The sequence below is a fragment of the Schistocerca americana genome, chromosome X (genome assembly GCF_021461395.2).
Source record: "Schistocerca americana isolate TAMUIC-IGC-003095 chromosome X, iqSchAmer2.1, whole genome shotgun sequence".
NCBI classification, from domain to species: Eukaryota; Metazoa; Arthropoda; class Insecta; order Orthoptera; family Acrididae; genus Schistocerca; species Schistocerca americana.
Genome location: NC_060130.1, coordinates 990,813,188 through 990,838,022, shown reverse-complemented (window position 1 = coordinate 990,838,022; position 24,835 = coordinate 990,813,188). Strand labels below are relative to the sequence as shown.

Sequence of the window (24,835 nt, the reverse complement as noted above, 5' to 3'; positions counted from 1 at the left end):
AAAAAAAAATCTATTGCACAGAAATAAGATTTTTGAGAACTATCATTTGGGGCCCCATACTGAGCAGCGATACGAAAATTACAACTGTTAACAGCAGAGTAACTGCGAAATTGATCTTACAAGGAAGAACTGTATCAAGAAATTAATATTAACAGCGAACTACAAAACTAACCCTAGACAGCGTCGCATTGTATCCATTAATGGGTACCTGAATTTTTTAGTATAGCAGGTCATGCCCTGGGTTAATGTGGCGACTGCAACGTCTCGCGTCACGGCTGTACATCAAGTAGCAGACCAAAGATAATTTATTATTAATGGTCTGTGCCTCATATAGCATTCTCTCTAATGTAGTATTGAGTGCACAGGTGTGAAGTCTCCACCTCATAGTGACGTCGCCTATTGTTTCGTTCCGCTCCGCACCGTTGACTGTAGTGTGAACTGTCCATTATCCAACTTTTTTTTGTTTAAACGTTGTAACAAAATTTTCGTGTACTATGTAATGTATGACATATTACCATTAAAATTATAAAAATGTTTTCCAGCTCCTATTTTTATAATGCAGAAAAAGTTACAGACAAAATCATTCTTGCATAATGGGACTTATTTGAGGAAGTCGAGGAAGTTCGCTCGCGATTCGTTATTCTCATGTTATTCGTTGTTTTACTTGTTAGTAGTATAACTCTGGAAATACGATTTGCCGGTAGCATGGATGGATTACGTGTTCGAATTGTAGCAGACGACTGACGGTAAGTATGGAAATACAATTTTATTTGTAGTGCGGGCAACGTATAGAGCTGATGGCAGCCAAGAATTTGGGGTTAAATAGTTTTTGGTAATTCTATGTTATGCGATATCTATGCTTCTCGTAAATTCACAAAACAATCGTTTCACACGCGCAAAATAATAATAAACAAAATATTTTCCTCGCGATGTTCATATTAGCAAGATTACAAGTAGTTTAACAATTACTCGAAGTAATGGGCTTCAAGCAATTTTCAAGTGGGCGTTTATGTGGTTTACAGATACGTCAGATGTTTATAAGACGAACTTTCTTATTCCATTCATACACAAAATAGAATCATTTATAACCATATGGGCGTCCACTTGCACATTGGTGAAATCAAAAACTTAAAGACTCTGATAAAATAAGTTTTGAAAACACATTATTGGGGGGTAATTAGTTTACAAAAATGTTTGTGGGGGGGAAAAAAAGTTCATCGTTGATGCTGCACCAGGGATACAAAGTGTGTAAATTTTCTTGCTACTAACTTGCAAATTGTATCCTAATTAATACAGTGCCAAATTGAAAGAGACTTCGTCAAAGCAAGAAAATAACTAACATAGAAACAATTTCTCTTTCTGATTATGACATAAAGTTAGGATAAATAACATTGTCCCTTATAGTATGGACACTCTTCACTGGAAATTGAAGTAGTTGACTCCAGAGCAAATGGTTTTTAAGAATAGTTTACAAGGGATAGCGGGGAGTGAAATTTATAGTGAACCAAATGTTAACATGAAATGTACTCTGTTCAGCGACAGTTTCATATCAGTATTTGAAAATATCTTTCTACATAAGCTCATGAGAAACGACACTAAACACCCATGTAAAATAATTATAATCATATGAATCACTACAGGGATCAACATTTCTTGTGAAAGGAAAAGGGAAATATATCTGTTGGCAAGAAAGAGTAGAGGTCTTGCAACAGTTGCACTCTAGAAAGCCTAATCAAAATTAACGAGTAAGGTTATTAAAAAAAATCAAGGAATATGCACATAATATCAGAAATATTTCCAACAACAGACTTTAGGCTATATGCAACGTAATGAAATGAGACAGGATAAACAGCCACAGAACAGGAACTGAATGGAAGGCCTATAAATGAGTCACAGATACTGATTTATTTAAAAATCATTTCTTAAATATAGCAGAAACTATAGGGACAAGCACTTGTACAGGGAAAGTACTGCAGTATATTAAAAAAGTAACTTCCAAGTTCCATCATATGAATTTGTCAGACTTCTCCATCTGAAATTAAGAGAATTATATATTCTGTCAAGAACAGAAGCTCACCAGGTTTTGATGGTTTTTACAATAGAGTGCTAAAGATTTGTTCCAATACAATAAGCACGGTATTATCTTAAATATGTAATGCTCGGAGGTGGTGGTGTTATGGTGTGGTTGTGTTTTTCATGGAGGCGGCTTGCATGCCTTGTTGTTTCATGTGGCACTATCACAGCACAGACCTACACTGGTGTTTTAAGCACCTTACTGCTTCCCACTATTGAAGAGCAATTTGGGTATGGCGATTGCATGTTTCAACACGTTCGAACACACTGTCACAAAGAAAAACAAACTATTGGAAAGAGTAACAAGGGGCATTTCACAAACTTGACAATACTCCATCAAAACATGCAATCAATAAAAAAATAAAATACAACTGTTAGAAATTTAACTCCAATCTTTGAACTGCACAGTAGTTTGTATTACTGAGCACTGGTGTAGAGACACACAAATCCAACATGTAGTATTATCATTGTATGAAAGGGCAAACTCGTACTGCAGAACTACAAGAGGTGGAGGATCATGCATTTACATCAGAAAAGGAAAACAGTTCAAATCAAGACATGACCTCAGTACACTAAGTGGAGAGAAACACTTTGAAATATCAGCTATTGAATTAAGAGGGCTTGATATCACCAAGAAATTAATCATTTTTTGTGTGTGTGTGTGTGTGTGTGTGTGTGTGTGTGTGTGTGTGTGTGTGTGTGTGTGTGTGTGTGTGTGTGTAGATATCCCAGTGGTAGTGTGGACACTTTTTTCAATAAGTTAACAGAAGTTCTAGATAAAGTCTCAAGTACTAATATCAACATAATTATCTGTGGGGACACTAACATCATAAATGAATCCAGCAGCACCTTCATAAACGTCCTTCAAAGTTTTGGCATCTCTCTATTGGTCAATAGTGCAACAAGGGTTACCACGACGACTTCATCAGTAATTGACCATGTGGCCCCAAATATGGACAGGGAAAAACGTGATGTAGCTGTAAAAGATCTCAGACTATCAGACCATCTCTGTCAAATAACAACAGTAAAGTCAGGCATAGAATAATTCCCTAAACTACAAGCCTACAAAATACATCTATCAGAAATCAAAACAAAAGATTTTTATCAGTACTAGAAAAACATAACTGGGATGAAGTGTATAGGGAAACCAATGTGAATATGAAATTCTCTAAATTCTCAACATTGTTTAAATTGAACTTTGAAAAAGCATTCCCAAAAGTATGCATGTCTGTATCAACATCTTGCAAAACAGATGGATAACAGCAAGTATTATAAAGTCCTCCCAAACACTTAAGCACCTCAGTTCCATGAAAAATATTTGCAATGATCCAGAATTCTTAAATTTCTGTCATAGATACAAAAAGATCTATAGAAAGGTGCTGGTTGGTGCAAAAAAGTCATTTAATGACAAATTAATATGCGGTATAATGCAGAGAATAAAAGCAAAGCAGTCTGGGATGTTATAAAAAAGGAAACGGGGAGAGGCAAACAAACGCAGACTAACATACTGCTAAGGGAGGGGGATAAAGTAATAAATGATCCACAGCACATAGCAAACTATGAAAATGAGCATTTTTCATGTATTGCAGAGAAGTTACAGCAAAAATTCCCCCAAACAAATATAACACCTGCAAATAATGTTGCACTAAATACAATGATGTTACTGCCAACCACAGAGAATGAACAATTCAAAAACTAAAAAATAAAAAGTCAGTAGGCTTAGATGAAGTTCCAATGTGTTTACTGAAACAATGCATAGGGATTATACAAGGCCCCTTAACAAATGTAATAAATGAATCCTTCACGTCACAGACATTTCCAGAGCAGTTAAAACAGGCAAGAGTTGTACCTTTGCTTAAGAAAGGTAATGCAGAAGACAGAAAATTACTGGCCCATTTCCCTGCTGTCAGCCTTCTCAAAAATAATAGAAGCAATTATGAAAGACAGATTAATGAATTACCTAAATAAGTACAATCTTTGAAGCGAATCACAGTTTGGTTTCCGAAGTACCAAAGATACGGAGTCAGCCATAGTAGAATTCACAAAAGTTGTAGTTGATGATCTTGATAAAGATGAGTGTGTCACAGGCATATTTTTGGATCTATCTAAGGCGTTTGATACAGTTGACCAAAAGATTCTATTAAATAAATTAGAAGCATTAGGAATCATACCTAGCAGATTGGGTACAAAGAGTAGAGATAACACGTACTTCAAATAGATCCAAACATTTAGTGAAACACTTATCAGAACCAAAATACATTAATATAGGGATTCCGCGAGGTAGCATATTAGGACCAATGCTGTTCCTGATATACATCAATGACTTCCCCAGTAGTGTTACTCATGGTGAAAAATTCCTCTTTGCTGATGACAGCAATATTATAGTCACTGAGAAAACGAGGAGAACTTGCCGAGAAAGCAAAATGAAACTCTCAAGGAAGCTTTTGTTTGGTCAATAAGTAATAAAGTGACATTGAACATAAAGAAAACTAATGCCATGAATTTCAGTTTGAAGTGGAAAAATGGCAATATTAAATTGAATGTAGATGGCACCTGTATAGACTGTGTAACAAATGCAAAATTTCTAGGAATGAATATTGATTTTCAGTTGAAGTGGTGTGAACACACAAGGGTACTTGCAAACAGAATGTAATCAGCATGTTATGCCCTTAGAATCCTATCATCAGTGTGTAACATACAGTGTCTTTTAGTTACATATTGTTCATATGTGCACTCAATTCGTAGGTATGGAATTCTTTTAACTGCTCCATGTGAATACATTTACCTGTCAGTCGTACACATCAAAAATAATGTTGGTAATTACTGCACAACAGCTCTGTCCATAACCATGCAACAAGAGATAGACTCATCTTACATTTACCAAGAAAAAATTAACAAAAAACTCAAAACAGCATTTTCTACCAAGGAATAAAACTGTGTAATAAATTACCAAAAGAGATTAAAGAAATTGCAATAATACACTTATTTAAAAAGGCAGCTAAAAAGTACCTGTTATGCAATACATTTTATACATTGAAGGGTTACTTAGTTAAAACAGAGTAGGGGTTTGTTAAAAAATGTTATACAAATAATAAAATAATAATAATAAACCCCGTGGAGGCCCGGGAAAAGAATAGGCCTCTGATATGTTCTGCCAATTGTAAAAGGCGACGAAAAGAACAAACCACTAATAGGGCTAACCCCCCTTTTAGTGTGATTAGTTGGTTTAGGACAGAACTAATGGAGCCTCGGACAAGCTTTGTCATGGTCGGGGACGATGCTTGAACCCTATGCCCGTCCACAATGGTAACAACACTACTAGACACACAGAAAATGGTTTATATCCGAATAGAGATGTTTTGCAGGATATGCATCCTGCAACCACTCTAGAAGGAAAACAAAGACAGAGGATGAGATGCTCAGATGAAGTTAGCCGACACCTCATGTTCTGTTATTACCAAGCAACAAATTTAGGAACCAACACAACTGGATACTGATCACAAGTATGCACAACATTGAAACTTCCTGGCAGATTAAAACTGTGTGCCGGACCGAGACTCGAACTCGGGACCTTTGCCTACCGCGGGCAAGCGCTCTACCGACTGAGCTACCCAAACACCACTCACGCCCCGTCCTCACAGCTTTAATTCCGCCAGTACCTCGTCTCCTACCTTCCAAACTTCACAGAAGCTCTCCTGCGAACCTTACAGAACTAGCACTCCTGGAAGAAAGGATATAGCGGAGACATGGCTTAGCCACAGCCTGGGGGATGTTTCTAGAATGAAATTTCTCTACAGCGGAGTGTGCGCTGATATGAAACTTCCTGGCAGATTAAAACTGTGTGCTGGACTGAGACTTGAACTCGGGACCTTTGCAACATGAAGTCACCCGAGCAATTAATTCTACGCACAATTGGAAAGCCCCTGGAAAAGATAAAATAGCAAATTTCTGTTCACCTGAACAAATTCACATCGAACTACATTATTTAACAGTTACATTGCAGACCCATACACAGTTCCTGATACACTTGCACAAGGAATAACTTATCTGAAACCTAAAGATCAAGCAGAGACAGCAAACCCAGCAAAATATCGGCCCATAACATGCCTACCACCAATATACAAAATTATAACTTCAGTCGTTACACACAAATTAATGACACATACAACACAGAACAAAATTATAAATGAAGAACAAAAAGGCTGCTGTAAAGGAGCACGAGGATGTAAAGAGCAACTGATAATAGATGCAGAGGTGACATATCAAGCTAAAACTAAACGAAGGTCGCTACACTATGCATGCATTGATTAACAAAAAGCTTTTGATAGTGTACCCCACTCATGGTTACTACAAATATTGGAAATATACAAAGTAGATCCTAAATTGATGCAGTTTCTAAACATAGTAATGAAAAATTGGAAAACCACACTTAATATCCAAACGAATTCAAATAATATCACATTACAGCCAATACAGATTAAGCATGGAATATACCAAGGAGACTCATTAAGTCCTTTCTGGTTCTGCCTTGCTCTGAACCCACCATCCAACATGCCAAATAATACAAATTATGGATATAATATTACTGGAACGTACCAACACAAAATCACACATTTGCTATACATGGATGATCTAAAACTACTGGCAGCAACAAATCAAGAACTCAGCCAATTACTAAAGATAACAGAAGTATTCAGCAATGATATGAATATGGCTTTTGGAACAGACAAATGTAAGAAAAACAGCATAGTTAATGGAAAACACACTAAACAAGAAGATTACTTATTGGATAACCACAGCGACTGCATAGAAGCGATGGAAAAAACAGATGCCTATAAATATATAGGATACAGACAAAAAATAGGAATAGATAATACAAATATTAGAGAAGAACTAAAAGAAAAATATAGACAAAGACTAACAAAAATACTGAAAACGGAATTGACAGCAAGAAACAAGACAAAAGCTATAAATACTTATGCTATACCAATATTTACCTTCTCATTTGGAGTAGTGAAATGGAGTGACACAGACCTAGAAGCACTCAATAAACTTACACGATCACAATGCCACAAATATAGAATACATCACATACATTCAGCAACAGAAAGATTCACATTTAGCAGAAAGGAAGGAGGAAGGGGATTTATCAACATAAAAAACATACATTATGGACAGGTAGACAATTTAAGAAAATTCTTTATAGAACAAGCAGAAACTAGCAAAATACACAAGGGAATCACTCATATAAATACATTGGCTACACCATTGCAATTTCATAACCACTTCTACAACCCTTTAGATCAAATAACATCAACAGATATGAAGAAAGTAAATTGGAAAAAGAAAACACTACATGGCAAGCACTCGTATCATCTAACACAGCCACACATCGATCAAGACGCATCCAACACATGGCTAAGAAAAGGCAATATAGACAGTGAGATGGAAGGATTCATGATTGCATTACAGGATCAAACAATAAACACCAGATATTACAGCAAGTATATTATTAAAGATCCCAATACCACAACAGATAAATGCAGACTTTGCAAACAACAAATAGAAACAGTAGATCACATGACAAGCGGATGTACAATACTAGCAAATACAGAATACACCAGAAGACATGACAATGTAGCAAAAATAATACATCAACAACTTGCCATACAACATAAACTAATAAAACAACACGTTCCCACATACAAGTATGCACCACAAAATGTACTGGAGAATGATGAATACAAATTATACTGGAACAGAAGCATTATAACAGATAAAACAACACCACATAACAAACCTGACATCATACTCACCAATAAAAAGAAGAAATTAACACAACTAATCGAAAAATCCATAACCAATACAACAAACATACAGAAGATAACAGGAGAAGAAAATTGAAAAATACATCCAACTGGCTGAGGAAGTCAAGGACATGTGGCATCAGGATAAAGTTGACATTATACCAATGATACTATCAACTACAGGAGTCATACCACACGATATCCACCAGTACATCAACGCAATACAGCTACAGCCAAACATATATATACAACTACAGAAGTCTCTAATTATTGATACATATTCAATTACCTGAAAGTTCCTAAATGCAATGTAACATATACCGTACAGTTAAAAGGAAGTCACTCTTGATCAAGGTCCGCGTCACTTTCCGTTTTTAATCGGACATAATGTCTGAGAAAGGAAAGAAATAATAATAATAATAATAATAATGATTATAAAATATCCAACATTCCACATAACACGTTCACTGTTTTTTTCCTTCTTTTTTTTCTTTTCTAGAAATACTTACCCCCAAGCTATGCATAGCACAATACTAACACCTCTTCCTCGTTCTGAGCTGAACATCTCACTCATTATGGAGGTATGCAGACTCAGTTTTTCAGGATAGCAAATGGAAAGTGGTGGTACAGAAAATGGCCCAGAGATCACATTCTCTCTCTCTCTCTCTCTCTCTCTCTCTCTCGCTCAGAAGTCAGAACTGCTGTGTTAATGCATTGTAGTTGCCTGCCCTTGGCCAAATACTCAGTGCTTAAATACTAGATGGCTTTACTATAAGCGCAGCTGCTCACGCTAACCACAGGACCACGGAGCTCCTGAGCTCAGACTATCCTTGATGTTTCCTATCTTGCCCGTGGACTATTCAGTTTGTATATTTTGCTTATTTTTTTCATAGTTCCACACAACTTCTTCCTGTTTTCTTGATTGATCTGTGTTTAGTTTTTCAAGGCCTATCCACTGTGCCAACTTATAACTAAATCTGAGGGGGGTGCGATGGGGAGGTTCCCTTGTAAGTACCTGGTTTGCTTCTCTGCTGCTGCTACTACTTGGCTAATACAGATATGGCCTAAGAATAGAGACCTGTTTACAGTGAACACTGTTACTTTTCATGCTGCCAACAGGACTTTTAAGTCCTTGAAAATATTTGAACCTTGACATGTTTTTTGTGTATATAATATACAGCTCCAAGTTGGTCAGTAAATAGTCATTACCAAGAAGCAACATCCAAGGTGGATATGCTTGATGTTGAAATCATGAGGAGAGTGCTCGGCATTTCACACATTAGCAGGCATAGAAAGTGCGAAACTTAAAATTGTCAGTGACTGGAAAATATGCAGTACATTAGTTTTGTTACACAACCAAGTCTTCAAAATGGGTCGTTAATTAGCAGTTAGAAGTTTTAGCAGAGAGATTATGTACTCAGCCTTTTTTTATTCTGTTTCTTTATTTACTTTCTTGCAGTGAAGACTTAAATTGTGAACACGATAACAAGCTTTCTGAACATGCAGTGGAATAAAAAATTGTTTCCACATTAGTAAATTGTGATGTCAGGACAGTAATTATATCCACAGTAGTAAATGTGAATATAATTGCTGTAGTTATTAAGGAAAGTGAAATTTAGGGCCTGTAATACAGATATTGTAGAAACAATGAGATTTCAGATGCAGGTGTAATAAATTGAGTCTACTGTAACAGAAGAGGCATTGTTTACTGTATTTTTCTCGTTTCAGGTCAAGCAGAAATGTATCGCAAGGCAGTTTTATTAATGTTGGTAACCCACTTGTTGTATGCAGTATCGGATGACAAAGTTGACAAATTACATTCTCTAAAACTACCTCCATGCCAAGCATGCCGAGGTCTTGTTGCATCATTCAAGAAGGTAAATAGTGTAACACTACTTTGAAATAATTACATTATTTGTGTGCTTAATCTTCTGTTAGCTGTGAAGGTAATTTTATTTGCTTGGACTAGTTTTGAGATCTTGGTTTCTCCTCAGTCCACTATATTAAGACCTTAGATACTCTAAAAGTTGTGAAACTAAATTATGACAGCCACTAAATTAGGACACAGGCTCATAAGTAACTGGGTACAAGGTACTCTTTCTTAAAATACACAGTAATTTGCAATTTCTGTGTCATTTCATCCAGGGAAAGTTGACATGTGGAAATTCCCTCCATACAACAAAATTTGAGGTTGGGAGAGTTGTATTATTTCTCTATCTTGTGCTGCTGTCAGTTCACACACAGTGTCATGTGTTCAGTGTAGGCAAGGTGGTTAAGTAGCAGTAGGTTGCTGCATATGACACAGTTTTATGTGGAAAACTGTACCAAACTGAAGAGTGCTAAGCAAACAGCTCACAAATGACAGATGTGTTATAATACCCTTGTTCCATGGAAAATAAAATGAACTTAACTTAATTCTGATATTGAAGGGCAAGAAAATATTTTTGTGGCTTGTCTAAGAGGTGGCACCGATCCAGATTCCAAATGATTTTTTAGGTTTTCTGTTATATCAATTCTACAATATGCACTTTTGTGCACTACAGTGCTACTGTGGATGAGGTACAGGACCAGTAACTCACACAGAAGTTTAAAAGCTGGGGTGGAAGTCAGTGCCTCACCACAAGAGGAGGTGAGTTGATGTCATTTACCAGAAAGGTTATGGCCAGTCTTCACCAGGGTACTGGGTGAAAATATATGAGAGGAGGGGTGAGTTGACCATCAGAAAGAATTGTCAGAACAAGGTATAGTCTTTATCATAGAGCCTATTTGCTGGCCGCGTGCCGCAGTGACTAAGTTGGAGTTGTTTGCTCAAGGCCTCAATAACTGACTGCCCCCAGAATTCTAAGTCCAGCCATATGTAAGATGTATCAACATTGTAGGGTGCTGAAGTTTCTGGAGGAACTATTGTCTTCGACCCAAGGTGTAGTAGTATTGTATCTGCTCGTAGTCTAGTGATAAACATTGTGCACTGTAGAGGAAAGTCAACAGCTAGAGTCAATGCCTTAGTTTTTTTTTTTTAAACTGCATGTAGTTTGTATGCTAAAAGCATCAGTCTGATGGAACCTAAAAGATAATTTGCTTCCCTTTCTAATTCATCAGTAATAGCAAACTGTTCCAGAAACATTTACCACAAAAGACCTTATGGCTGACTCAAGATAGAACAATTTATGCCAGCGAGTTTCCTAGGCATGCAGTAGCCTCTGATCAGGGGCCTTCTAGCACTAGCCACAGGACACCACTGCTCGGATGATGAACGCGATGCAATGTGACACTTATGTGACGCACCTTGGCAATATTTCTGCTCATGCATTGGTAAGCATAAAACGGTTTAATTTCCATGTGAAAGAACTTTGATAAACTGAGTAAACACTGTGTGGTAACACAGCAGGGAGGGGGGGGGGGGGGGGGGGGCAGCAATGCTCACTCAGCTTATGATGTGAGGAATACTGATGTGTACTCATCAGTTGTCATTTTTGACTTGAAGTTCTAGTATTTGCCTTACAGTTACATATTGGATTTTGCACACTTGATATTCTAAATGTTAATAGAATAAAATATCTGCTCCAGTTACCAATAATTTCTTATTTATTACACAACAGGTTTTGAAGCATAAAGCTTCATCTTCAAGTGCCACCAACTGTGAATAAGAGGAGGAGCTACTAGCATACAAGAAAGTATGGGTTTACATACCAAAATGAAAGAAGTAAAGTGGTGAGAAGAGGTGTACTCACATAATTACGGACACACAAATGTGTGGCGGTTGTTCCAGTCAGTTGTGTGGGGGTGGGCGGGGGGTCCACACCCACGTCTTATGCCCAGTATTGGGACAAATATGCTGACATAAATGGAGGGATCTGGAAAAAAATGAACTCGATAATAAATAAATAGCTGCACTCGCGCACAGGACCAGCAAGTGCAGCATATGCCTCGATGGGACTTTGCACAAGTGACTAGTGCAGCTGGCCAGGGAGCTGGCTGACCGTTGTGGTGGAAACAACTGTTGTGGGAGCCAATGAAATGGGGTATCAAAATAGAGAGCCAAAGAAATGCAGGCAACGATGGCTGACTTGTCTGTCCGGTTGCATAAGTGTCGTTTACAAGATTGATACAAAATAGAACTACAAATATAAGAATGAATGTAATTACAAAAATAAGTGCATCACTCTGTTTTAGATATTTACATTGCAATTCCTGTTGTGTATATCAGTTCAATCGTGACTAAGCTTTTTATACTAAGACTGTTTTGGCTCTTTTTAAGACGAGTGTATACACGGTTACCAATCTTAATGGCTTGCACCATTCTCCTCGACACTTTGCCTGTCGTCTTATCGCTCAGTTATTGGATATATTTCTGTATGCTATATGTGCCTCATTTTAGTTGGATGTTTGTCTTTTATCTTATTATTCTGATGTACTCTGTCCAAGTTGACTTGTAGGCATTTTTTATGAACAATTTTGTTTATATGTTGTTATAATTATCCTCATATTTGTAGTTCTATTTTGTATGAATCTTGTGAATCACACTTATGTAAGCAGATGAACTGGTCAGCCTGTTCGTTGCACTTTTTTACGTTTCTATTTCATTTCCCCACCTCATTGACTCCTATGGCAGTCATTTCTGCTGTCACAGTCAGCCGGCTCCCTGAACAGCTGCACTAATCACTTCTGTGGAGTGCTGTGGAGGCAGTTGCTGTGGTTGCTAGTCCTATGCATGAGTGCAGTTATTTATTTATTTAGTTATTATTGAGTTCGTTTTTGTCGATGTCCCTCCCTCTATGTTAGTCTTTTTCTCAGTCCAATGCATTGGTTTGATATGGGTGTGAGGACCCTCCTCTCATGACTGACTGGCCTGACCACCACACATTTCGGTTTCCATAATTATGAGCATGTCTTCTTTCACTGCTTTACTTTTGATTCTTGTATGTCAGTCCCATATTTCTTGTATGCTAGTGGCTTTTTCTCCTATTTACAGTTGGTGGCAACTAAAGATTAAACTTTAGGCTTTGAAACTGGTTGTGCAATAAATGAGAAATTACTGGAAACTGTTTTTGTTATTGATGTGTTAATTAGTTGTAGATGTTCCCCTGACCAAATATTTTAACTCCTAAAAGTTATTCAAGCATTACAGAATAGTCTCAACTGGGAGGTGGTCTAACATTTGTGAAATATTTGTTCGCTTTGGGTTCAATACAGGGGTGATGGCAGTGGTGGCCTTTCGAAACATTCGTGTTATGTGTGAGGGAATTTTTTTGGTTCAAGAAAGATTGTTATGGCATGACTGATTTTCCAGATTCATAAATTCTCACTAATCAACAAATGTGATGAGCACCTATAATTTAAAATAAGTGCGACATTTTCATTCAGTGGGCAAGGTCCAAAAGTAAGATCCCTTGCCTGCTGTGGCCTGGAGTATGCACAGTGGCCCTTGCTTGGTGGTCTGGCCTGGCCCCTACTGTTCCCATCTTTTTATTCTTTTATGTTTGGTGTTGTTTTTAATGTTTTGTCTTTCCTAAAATTTTCACACATTGTCTGTGCTGCTCCTTTCCGCGCAGTAACAGATTGCAAGATAGTGCTGGTCGGATGCAGAGGGTGCATCTCCCACTGTATCCCATGCCCTTGGGGCCACCAACTGCATTATGGGCAGAATGGCTCACCCACCCTACCCCCTCTCATTCTCCTCTTACTTCTCCTTGATTTTATTTGTGTCTTACTGTATCTTGATTACTGTTGAGCTACCCAAGTACTTCCCTTTGGCTCCTTCCTATGCGGATTATTCCTGGTTTGACACATATAGGATGAAAGGAATGATGACCTTGCAGTTTGGTCCCTTTAAACCACCCAACCAACCAATTAAGCTTAGAACAAATGTCTATTTTAATAAAACATATAGTATCTGTAAAATGGGTGTGTCTAAATCATCAAAAAGTAGTAAGATATTATGAACATTGGAGGTCAAAACAGTCTGTGACTGTGTGCTGTCCTGTGTCCTACTCAAGTAATATGGAAATAAGGCAGTTGTAGTAGATGCATAAAGAAAACCAGTTAACAAATTATTGTGCCACAATTCTGTATTCACAAAAAAACTAATCAATAGCCTGGTGGAAGGAGAAAAACATGCATTATTAAGTGTAGAATATTACAAGTTTTCTGCCCTTTGGCTGCGGGATATTGAAAGTAGCAAGGAGGCGTATGATGGACAATTTTTCTTAAGTTTCTCCTTAGTGATTTTCAATCTAGCTGCATGTACCTCTGTCACAAAGGGGTCAGTCCATACCAAGTGGTCCAAGAAAAAAATAATTGGTTGCTTGACCATCTCAGAAAAAATTTATATTTTCTGGGTGAATTCCCCAATGTTTAGTTGTCACAAAAATATTTTAAAAAGATTATTGTTTATTATTTTGAAATGGTGGCCATATTTGTTCCAGGCCGCATGCGTTTTTTCGTATTTGCAAGCATCTACATTTTTTACAGTTATTCAGTAGTGGATTGTCCTAATCCTTTCAGATAAAATGCATTCAGTTCAGCACACTCTGGGCTACAAATTAACATCATTATCACTTAGCTGAATGTATTCTTTAATATATTCTTAATAGTTCAAATTTATCAGCCACAAATTTAAAAAAAACTCAATTTTTGAACTGTAGTTTTCCAAAGAAAGATTAATTTCTCAGCTTTCATATTTGTTTCTGCTATTATACTGTATAGTATATTTACTTATTATAGAGTATCAATGGTGAGTAGCTTACACTTAAAGAAATACACATTTAAAATTTTTTTTTTAATTTTTCCATTTTGTGGCGTGCAATATCTTTGTTGGGGGACCAGATAAAAATCTGGAAATTTCACATTTAACAGACCTTTATGATATGAAAATTCAGTATAAATTTCAACTTTGAGATTCAATTGAAAGCTATGGAAAAAAATTACAAGCACGAGTCAAAAATATGTTTCTTAACATCTGCGATATCTAGGCTTATTGAATAAAACATATCAGTTACAGTATATAGTTTAATCATATCTATGATTACTTACTTTTTTTTATTGAAAATAAGCCTACTCATTACATTGTATTGTTCTCTTGTTATTTGTTTTTAGTACATCACTCATTGAACATTTGAGAAATTTGTTCACTCAGTTTGGGTGTTTGATTATAAGTTCACCCAGTCACAGTTGTAAATTCCGTGGGAGACAGCTTCCTTAGTACATTTTTAAGTGGCGTCCAAACTTGATCCTTCTCAATTTTTTAAAAAGATGTCCTTGGTCCTGGAGGGTGATAAAATACAACATGTACATCTTGGTTTTGACAGTCAATATTATCAACTTCGCCAATCCACCACTGTTCATCGTAAACAGAAGCCACTATGTCTTTATTTTCAAGAACCAGTTGTACAAGTTCCCCACACTGATGAAGTTCACTATCAGGCGAAGTTGATGTGATCTTACACCTCAGTAAGTTGTGTGAATGTGGTACAAAACAATGAAAAGATCGAGTGCCTTTAATCTTCTGACAAGTGTTGTACCTTATCTTCAACACTGTCATAGAATTCCTGTATTTCCTTACATTGTTCAAAAACATTGGTAATTCCTTTGATATGTTTTTTACAGAATTCAAATATTTCTTGAGGTGTTATGATATGATTGTCATCGATTCGCTGCAGACTTGCTTTTGTGAGAGCTCGCTTTGTTGTACCCCTGACACCATCACAAGCATTCTTCCTATGGCATGAAGCGAAAAAGTGTCATTGTACGTCAAACTCAAAATCTTCTTTATGAAAGGAGATCTCAATTTTCTTTTTTTTTTTTTTTTGTATTGACTTGCTGCCCCATCTGAAAAGTAAATCAGTTTCTTTATGGAAGGGTGGTGCTGTTTAATATAGTTTTTAATTTTAGTTGAAAAACGTGCACTTCTGTAGTTTTGTGTTCAAGGTAGTCACTTATGACACAAAAGCTGTGGCTCATTAGTTTATCTTCATTTTTATAATAGAATACAAATGGATGAACTGTGGCCTGTTGTTTACCCAGTGGTGTCCTTATACTTCATCTTGAACAACAAAGGAATAATTTTCCCTAAAAGTCAGCAAGAACTAAATATTCATCAGCTGCCAAGGTTTGCTTTTTGTCTTTCAAAAATTTACTTTGAGCTTTTGCAATAAAATGATGCATTTTCAGATTTTCAAGGTTAGTCACCAACACTTCAAAAAACTCTTCTCGTGATTTTATGACTGTCACCATTTCAGTTCTGTCTTGTGTCACCCATTGTTCATATTTTATATTGTCAGGCATCAAATCATATTCTTTGGATTCTTCAAACATGTCAAGTAAGGCTTGTTTGACTGGACAATCTTCACATTTTCCCCTGATCATACAATTGTAACTGTCAGTATTGCATACCATAACTTCCTAAAGGTCTTTATAGTCATCTCTAAGATTGGCCCCATCTATCATCAACTTTACACTCTGATGATACAAACAAACACAAACATTATGGGTGCCAGATGCCCCTGCAACAATACACCATTTGGTCTCAACTCGCAAAACTTTGACCTTCCAGTTTTAATGTCAGGATTTTCTTTTTTAAATTCAGTGAATAGTTCATTTAAATTACACAATATTAACCTTTTTTGTCTTTGAATCTTAGAACCATATTCTTTTACAGAAACAGTCTTTTTTGCCAGACATCAAACGGCTGTTATTGTCATCATCATAATACTTAATAACTTTATTGATTGTGTTTTAATCTACCAAATTAGATGCACTTTTCTTTTGTAATGCTGGTAAAATTACGTGTTCTTTTACTAATTGCCTTGTTAACTTAACAAGACGTTCTGACACATTAAATTCATCACTAACTTTTGCTCAACTCCAAGAATTCAGCAGTAAACTGATAATCTTAATTTTATCCTCTTTCTTTGAAGTTTTTTTCTTTAGTTTTTAGTTTTTCTATCAAATCATCAGAATTTTGTTGCTGAAGTTTTAGAACTTCCATCTGTTTTGGTACAAATTGTTTTTTGAAATGAAACTTCCAAATTATTTTTGACTGTAGCTGCCACCTTTTCAATTTTTGTATTCAAGGCACTTGATCTTTTATCTTGACTTAGTTTTCCAATTTTACTAGCAGGCTATATACCCAGGATTTCACAAGCTTTATCTACGTTTTTAATGGTTGGTGATAAGTCACAAAATTCTGTATCTGAGGTTTCACTACCCTTTCTCTTGTGAATTACAAATATCTTAGAATAACATGTTGGACACAATGATTTTCCTGGTATGAGATTGACAAAAGGGCTTTTACTTTTAGGATAATGATCAAATGTTATTTCTCGCAGACCTGTTGTTATAGGTTTCTTATGTTTCTCAAAAGGGTCCATGCAAGACTGACCAAGAAGGTGACAAAATTTTTTATAAATATTTCATTTCATTCATTTCATGGTACTTGCATGATGATTTGACCTCTGGGCCGACTCGTAAGTATAACAACACTTTTTCTTCTTCACTGTAATCTTCGATTAAAGTAATGTCTTTAGGATACACTCCAGACACACTTTTGACATGCTTCAGTAATAAAAACACGAACACCAACAGAACACTGAGACACTATTTTTCAATTGCATACTTCAAGAACTTCTAGCTAAGTGTGAGTAGACACTTGTTGGTGTAAAGGGGGAGACAACAATCAGACTTGTATAGACTTGCAGGTGCAATTGTTAGCCTGCTGAAACAATTAGCACAGCACTGTTTTGACAAATAATCATTAGCTAGTGCAATGTGGTGTGTTACATTATGCAATCGGTATACTTTATTTGATGAGCCTACCAGATATCGCAGCTGTTAAAAAAGGTATTTTTGACTCGTGTTTGTAATCTCTTTTCCATAACTTCCAATTGAATCTCAAAGTTGGAATTTATGCTGAAGTTTGATATCATAAAGGTCTATTAACTGAGAAATTTCCAGATTTTTATTTGGTCCTTCAACACAGGTATTGTACAAACTGGAAAAAAAATTAAATAGTGTACTTTTTTAAGTGTAAGCTGCTCACCATTTATACTCTATAAAAAGTAAATATACTATACAGTATAATAGCAGAAACAAATATGAAAGCTGAGAAATTAATCTTTCTTTGGAAAACTACTGTTCAAATTTTTTTTTTTTTAATTTGTGGCTGAAAAATGTGAACTATTAAGAATATACGAGGGCCGTTCAGAAAGTAACCTCCGGTTGATTTAAAAAAATACACCAAGTTAAATAAAAATATTTTGATATATACATCTTACAACTACATCTTTGCACTATTTTTCTACATAGTCTCCATAGCGATTGAGGCACTTATCGTATCTCTTCACAAGCTTTGAAATTCCTTCTGCATAAAAATCACCCGCTTGTGCCTGGAGCCAGCCTGTGACCGCATCTTTGAGCTCTTGGTCGTCATCAAACCGCTGTGACCCGAGCCATTTCTTCAAATGCATGAAGAGGTGATAATCACTTGGCGCCAGGTCTGGGCTGTAAGGTGGATGGTTGATAACGTCCCACTTGAAGGACTCAAGAAGGGCCGTTGTTCTGCGAGCAGAGTGGGGACGGGCGTTATCGTGCAAAAAAACGATACTGGAAGTCAGCATACCACGGCGTTTGATCTGTATAGCCCGTCGTAACATTTTTATTGTTTCACAGTACACGTCTTGATTAATGGTCGTACCACGTTCCATGAATTCAACCAACAACACCCCTTTGGCATCCCAAAACACCGTTGCCATCAGTTTTCTGGCAGAAAAATCTTGCGAGGCTTTTCTTGGTTTGGTAGGCAAATTTGAATGTGCCCACATCTTTGATTGTTATTTTGTCTCAGGGTTCACGTACTTAATCCAGGTTTCGTCACCAGTCACGGTTCTGTTTAACAATGGTTCTCCTTCATCCTCATAACGTGACAGAAAGTCTAATGCAGAGGCCATTCTTTGAGTTTTGTGGTGGTCGGTAAGAATTTTGGGCACCCATCGTGCACAGAACTTACGGTAACCCAATCTTGCTGTCACTATCTCGTACAAGAGAGTCTTAGAAATCTGTGGAAAACCAGTAGACAACTCCGACATTGAGAAACGTCGATTTTTACGAACTTTTGCATCAACTGTCTGAACGAGTTCGTCAGACACCAATGATGGTCTACCACTCCTCTCTTCATCATGAACGTTTTTTCGTCCACTTTTAAATAAACGTACCCATTCACGGACAACTCCTTCACTCATATTTCTTGGTTCGTACACAGCACAAAGCTCGCGATGAATAGCTGCTGCAGAATATCCTTTGGCTGTAAAAAACCTTATGACAGCACGCACTTCACATTTGGCGGGGTTTTCTATTGCAGCACACATTTCAAACTGCCACAAAAACTAAACTAGCGCAGGTACGACGTTCACTCGACCACGGCTTGATGCCGATTGACCTGTTGAGTGCGTGAACGCACAGATGGCGTCGCTACTCCCCCCACAACCCGCACTGTGACCAATCGGAGGTTACTTTCTGAACCGCCCTCGTATTAAAGAATACATTTAGCTAAGTGATAATGATGTTAATTTGTATCACAGATTGTGTTGAACTAAATGCATATTATCTGAAAGGCTTAGGACAATCCACTACTGAATAACTGTAAAAAATGTAGATGCTTGCAAATATGAAAACACACATGCAGCCTGGAACAAATATGGCCACCATTTCAAAATAATAAACAATAAATTTTTTAAGAAATATTTTTGTGACTACTAAACATTGGGGAATTCACCCAGCAAATATAAAATTTTTCTGAGATGGTCAGGCAACCAGTGCTGGACCACTTGGTATGGATTGACCCAAAGAGGTAAAAAGCTTGCCTCTCTCAAAATTGGAACAGATCCTAGACACAACTTTTGTGTTACAGTGTGACCATGTTACTTCACAGCTAGAGAACTGCAGCATTTATCTTTGTCCAGTTATCTCAGTAGTTGGGGCTAAAAAAGATAATTCACAATATGAAAGACAAAACTGGCTGTACTGTATCTGTGAAATGATTTTCCTGGATTCAAGGCCATAAATTGATAATCCAATGTCACACCTTAAGGAGATGCGGAATTGCCTATCCCCGCAATGTTAAAATATGCCTACTATAGGGAACATTTTCTGACAAACTACTGGAGACTAGAGAGATAAAATTTTTACTGTATGTGCATTGATATGTTATAACAATACTGACACAACAGTTTATTGTCAAAGTATTTTCTTAGAGAGATATTTCACATTTATTTTTAAGTAAATGTTTTCCATCACTTTTTACTAGATTGTCACCCCTAAGTTTTTTGTAAATCAAGTAATTAAAAATAATTGTTTTAGTGTGTAAAAGAAGCCCATGTGGCTAAGTCATAAAAATTTCAGGCTTCACCAGTACCTGAGATAATGTTCCTAGGAGAAGTAAAAAGCAAACTTACGGGAAACGGAGAAAGAAAATTAAAACATTCCTGATCCATAGTTAATATCCCCTTCACAGTCTTTATAATCATCAAGTCTTCTTTTGGCACCCCTCTGCACCTGTCTTGCTTTTTTCATTAATGTCTTGATTATATTGTCAGCATGCTTAGTCTGTGCTGATCTAAAGTCAACATGGCACGTACTGTGTGGGAACCAACATGTGAACCCAACTTTTGAAGGATCTGGCATTTAGTTATATTCCCAAGATTGAAGGTTGCCACAGCAAGAATGAAGCCTTTTAACACCTGCCCAATGCGGTTTCCGAAACCATCGTTGTGCAGTTGACCATCTTGTTGCTCTCTCCACTTATATCATGCACAATTTTCTCAGGAAACGCCAAACGGTAGCAATATTTTTTGATCTGGAGAGAGCATACGATACCTGCTGGAGGACTGGTATCCTCCGCACACTGTTCTCTTGGGGCTTTTGAGATTGGCTGCCCCTTTTTATTTGTGAATTTATGGCAGAGCGCACATTTAAAGTGCGGGTGAACACTACTCTTTCTCGTACTTTCTCCCAAGAAAACAGGGTACCCCCAGGGCTCCGTGCTAAGTGTTGTACTGTTTGCCATCGCCATAAATCCAATTATGGATTGTCTCCTTCCCGATGTCTCGGGCTCCCTCTTTGTGGACGATTTTGCTATCTTCTACAGCTCTCAATGTACCAGCCTTCTTGAACGACGTCTTCAAGGATGTCTCAATCGCCTCCACTCTTGGAGTATCGAAACCGGCTTCCGCTTTTCTCCCAGTAAGACCATTTGTGTCAATCTTTGGTGTCCTTCTGCCTTCCCTACATCTAGGCCTTGTCAACCTTCCATTTGCAGATGTCGCTGAATTCTTGAGTCTTATGTTTGACAAAACTGTGCTGGTCCTCCCACGTTTCCTATCTTTCGGCTCGCTGTTTTCCATCCGTCAACACCCTCCGTGTTCTGAATGGTACCTCCTGGGGAGCGGACCGAGTAGCCCTTCTCCACCTCTATCGAGCCTTAGTGCGCTCGAAATTGGACTATGGAAGCGTAGTTTACTCCTCTGCTCAGCCGTCTATTCTTCGGCATCTTGAATCTGTCCACCACCGTGGATTGCGTTTAGCGTCTGGAGCTTTTTACACCAGCCCTGTGGAAAGCTTTTATGCTGAGACTGCTGACCCTCCGCTGTCCAGTTGGCGAGCTGTCCTTCTGAGTCGTTATGTTAGCCATCTGTCTTCTATGCCTGCTAATCCGGCCCATGACCTTTTTTTCCACGCCTCCTTGGATTTAGGGTATGCAGGCCGCCCTTCCTCTATAATACCACCAGGAGTCTGCTTCCATTAACTGCTATGTTATCTTTCCTTCCACTTTACTAAAACTTTCTTGACAACTGGGGGTACAGCACCGCCTTGGCTCCGCCCCCCGGACCTGCCTGCTCCGTGACCTTTGTCAGCTTCCCAAGGATGCTACCCCTTCTCTCGTTTATCGTCGGGCATTTTCTGCTTTGTGCGCACAAATGAAGGCTGCCACATTTATTTACACTGATGGCTCAAAAACATCATTTGGTGTTGGGAGTGCCTATATTGTTGGCGACACCCCTAATTGATTTCAGCTTCCCGACCAGTGTTCGGTTTTTACTGTGAAGCATTACGCTGTTCTCCAGACTGTCCAATACATCCGTCGCCATCAGCAGATACAGTGTATTATATGCTCAGATCTCTCCTCAGTCTCCAAGCTCTTTACCCTGTATCAACCCTCTGGTCCTCTGGGTTCAGGACTGCTTCCACTTCCTCCACTTGGGGTGCATCTCTGTGGCATTCCTCTGGATCCCAGGACACATTGGTATCCGTGGAAACAAGGCGGCCGATATAGCGGCCAAGGCTGCAGTGTCTCTTCTCCAGTCTGCTGTTCGCATGGTTCCCTTCGCCGATCTACAGAGTGTTGCTCTTTTATGACACGCACATTGGTCTACACTTCCCAGTAATAAATTGCAGAATGTGAAAGCTCTTCCCTGTGCTTGGACCTCTTCCTCCCGAACTCGGGAGGAGGTAATTTTAACGAGACTCTGGATAGGACACTGTCTTTTTAGCCATTGATATCTATTAAGTGGCGATCCTCCCCTGCTTTGTCCCCAGTGCTCTCAAATGTGGACGGTGAGACACCTTTTACTTGAGTACCCCTATTTTACTCCACTACGTGCCTGTCTACAGCTGTCACCTGATATAGCTTCCATTTTAGCAGATGATATGCGCTCAGCTGATCGTTTCCTTGAGTTTATTGGTGTCAGTGAGATGATGTCGGTCATTTGAAGCTCTTTTTGTGGAAAACAACCCCCTCCCCTTCTATAGTGGTTTTCTAAGCTTTCCTTCTGTTTTTAGTTTCCCCACTTTTTGAGTTTCACTCCCACTGCTGCTGATTTCCAATTTGTATTTTTTACCTTTCCCTAAGCCATAGACCAGGCACTAATGACCGTAGCAGTTCTGCGCCAAAAAAAAAAAAAAAAAAAAAAAAAAACACAGACAATAGCAGCGTCACCTTGCGAGGAATGACTGCTAGTCAAACACATGGTGTTTGTGTGTAGAATGGGGAAGGCGCGTGATCTATTTGAGTTTGACCAAGGGTTCAGCACGATAGGCAGGAGGCTCAGCTCAAGCATTTTGGCAACTGCATGACTTGTTGGGTGTTCGAGGAGTGCTGGGGTGAGTGTCTTCAACACTTGGTGAATGCAAGCTGAAACCATTTCCAGACGTCATGGAGTTGGGTAGCCACACCCTACTTACGATGTCGGACATCGTAGGCTGGGCAGAGAGGTAAAACAGGACAGGTGGCAAACTGTGGCAGAACTAGCTTCAGACTGTAATGCTAGGCAGAGTAAAAGTATGTCTGATCATGCAGTGCACAGAACACTCCCAACGATATGTCCCTGCAGCTAACAACCCATGCATGTGCCAATGTTTACACAACGAAATCAGTAACTACAGGCGAAATGAGCATGTGACCATCACACATTGGCACTGAACTTTCATTCAGTGGCAGAGCATTGCATGGTCTGATGAATCCCGATGCCGATTTGAGGGCATAAATCCATAATCTTCCAGGGGAACAGTTGCTTGATGCCTATACTGCGGGATGGAGACAAGCTGGTGTGGCTCCATTATGCTTTGGGGAACATTGACATGGGCATCCATGTACACAGTGGAGCTCGTGCAAGACACCATCATGGCCAAGCAGTATTGTACACTGATTGCAGACCATGTATACCCCTCATGACGATCATATTTCATGTGACAGTGGCATTTTTCAACAAGATAATGTGCCATGTCACAAGGCCAGCAATATGATTGAGTGGTTCAAGGAACACTGTGGTGAGTTCCAATTGATGTGCTGGCTCTCCAACTCGTCAGATCTGAACCCGATTGAACAATTGTGGGATATGATTGAACATGACATCAGAGCTCATTGCCCCCCCCCCCCCCCCCTTGGAATTTACAGGAATTAGGTTACTTGTGTCTGCAGATGTGGTGAAAACTCCCTCCATAGACCTACCATTGTTTCCACACCATGATGCGCCGCCACTGTTAGCATGCCAAAGATGGACACACTGGCCATTAAGTAGGTGGTCATAATATCCTGGCTGATCAGTGTATGTCACAAATGTTACACCTTCTTCCACTTGTCTGTATTTTGTAATGCTTAAATATTGATAAGAACAAAGCATGCAAAATCCAAATGTAACTGTAAGTCTACTACTAGAACCCCGAACTTATGTACAAAACTGATTTTGTTTTAGATGATTTTTGACTGTGGTTGTAGTTTATACTTGTAGATATTACACATGTCGTATGCTGCATGAGCAACAGTCGCACCATTTTGAGACTGCATGATGATCACTTGGTTTACTGAAGTTATTTTGCACAGAAAATCAAACTAAAATAACAAACAATTTTATGCGTGCCAATACGAGAGCAGAAATGTATCCAGGATGTATCGCTTTGTAAACATCTAAGCAGATGGTGGGTGGCATGTGGTCAGTGGCTGCTGTATGACAAGGAAACTATCACGCATAAATTGTTCTGATCATGACCCAGCCTGTAGATACTTCACAGAAATGTTTCTGAAAGTTTTTGCTATTACTGATGGGTTCAGAATGAAGCTAATTATCTTTGAGGTTCCATCTGACTGATACTTTTAGCAGACAAACAGAATGCAGGTTAAAAAATTAAGGGAGGGAATTTGCTTCATCTTGTGACTTTGCTGTGTGTATACTGCACACAGTTTATCAGTCGACCATGAGCAAATGCACCATGACACCTTGGGTGGAAGACATCTCTTCCTCCAGAAACTTCTGCATCCTACAGTGTTGCCAGATCATGCAGATGACTGGAGTTAAAATTCTGAGGGGTAGCCAGTTTTATTGTTGCTGTAAGTGAACAATTCAGACTTTCTCTGCAGTGTCCAGCCAAATTTTGTGTCAAAAACTGTACCACCCCACAAAGGTGCATTG

The 24,835-nt window shown here is 38.3% G+C and overlaps 1 protein-coding gene across 1 annotated transcript in view; it reads left to right on the top strand.

Annotated features, from left to right (window-relative positions):
* Window positions 1-594: 594 nt before the first annotated feature.
* Window positions 595-24,835, top strand: part of LOC124555125 (cysteine-rich with EGF-like domain protein 2) — an 83,820-nt gene continuing 59,579 nt past the window's right edge. The window contains exons 1-2 of the mRNA XM_047128929.1: window positions 595-746; window positions 9,609-9,757. Of these exons, the coding sequence (XP_046984885.1) occupies window positions 9,620-9,757 (138 nt within the window). The 5' untranslated portion in view covers window positions 595-746; window positions 9,609-9,619. The remainder of the gene's footprint in view (window positions 747-9,608; window positions 9,758-24,835) is intronic.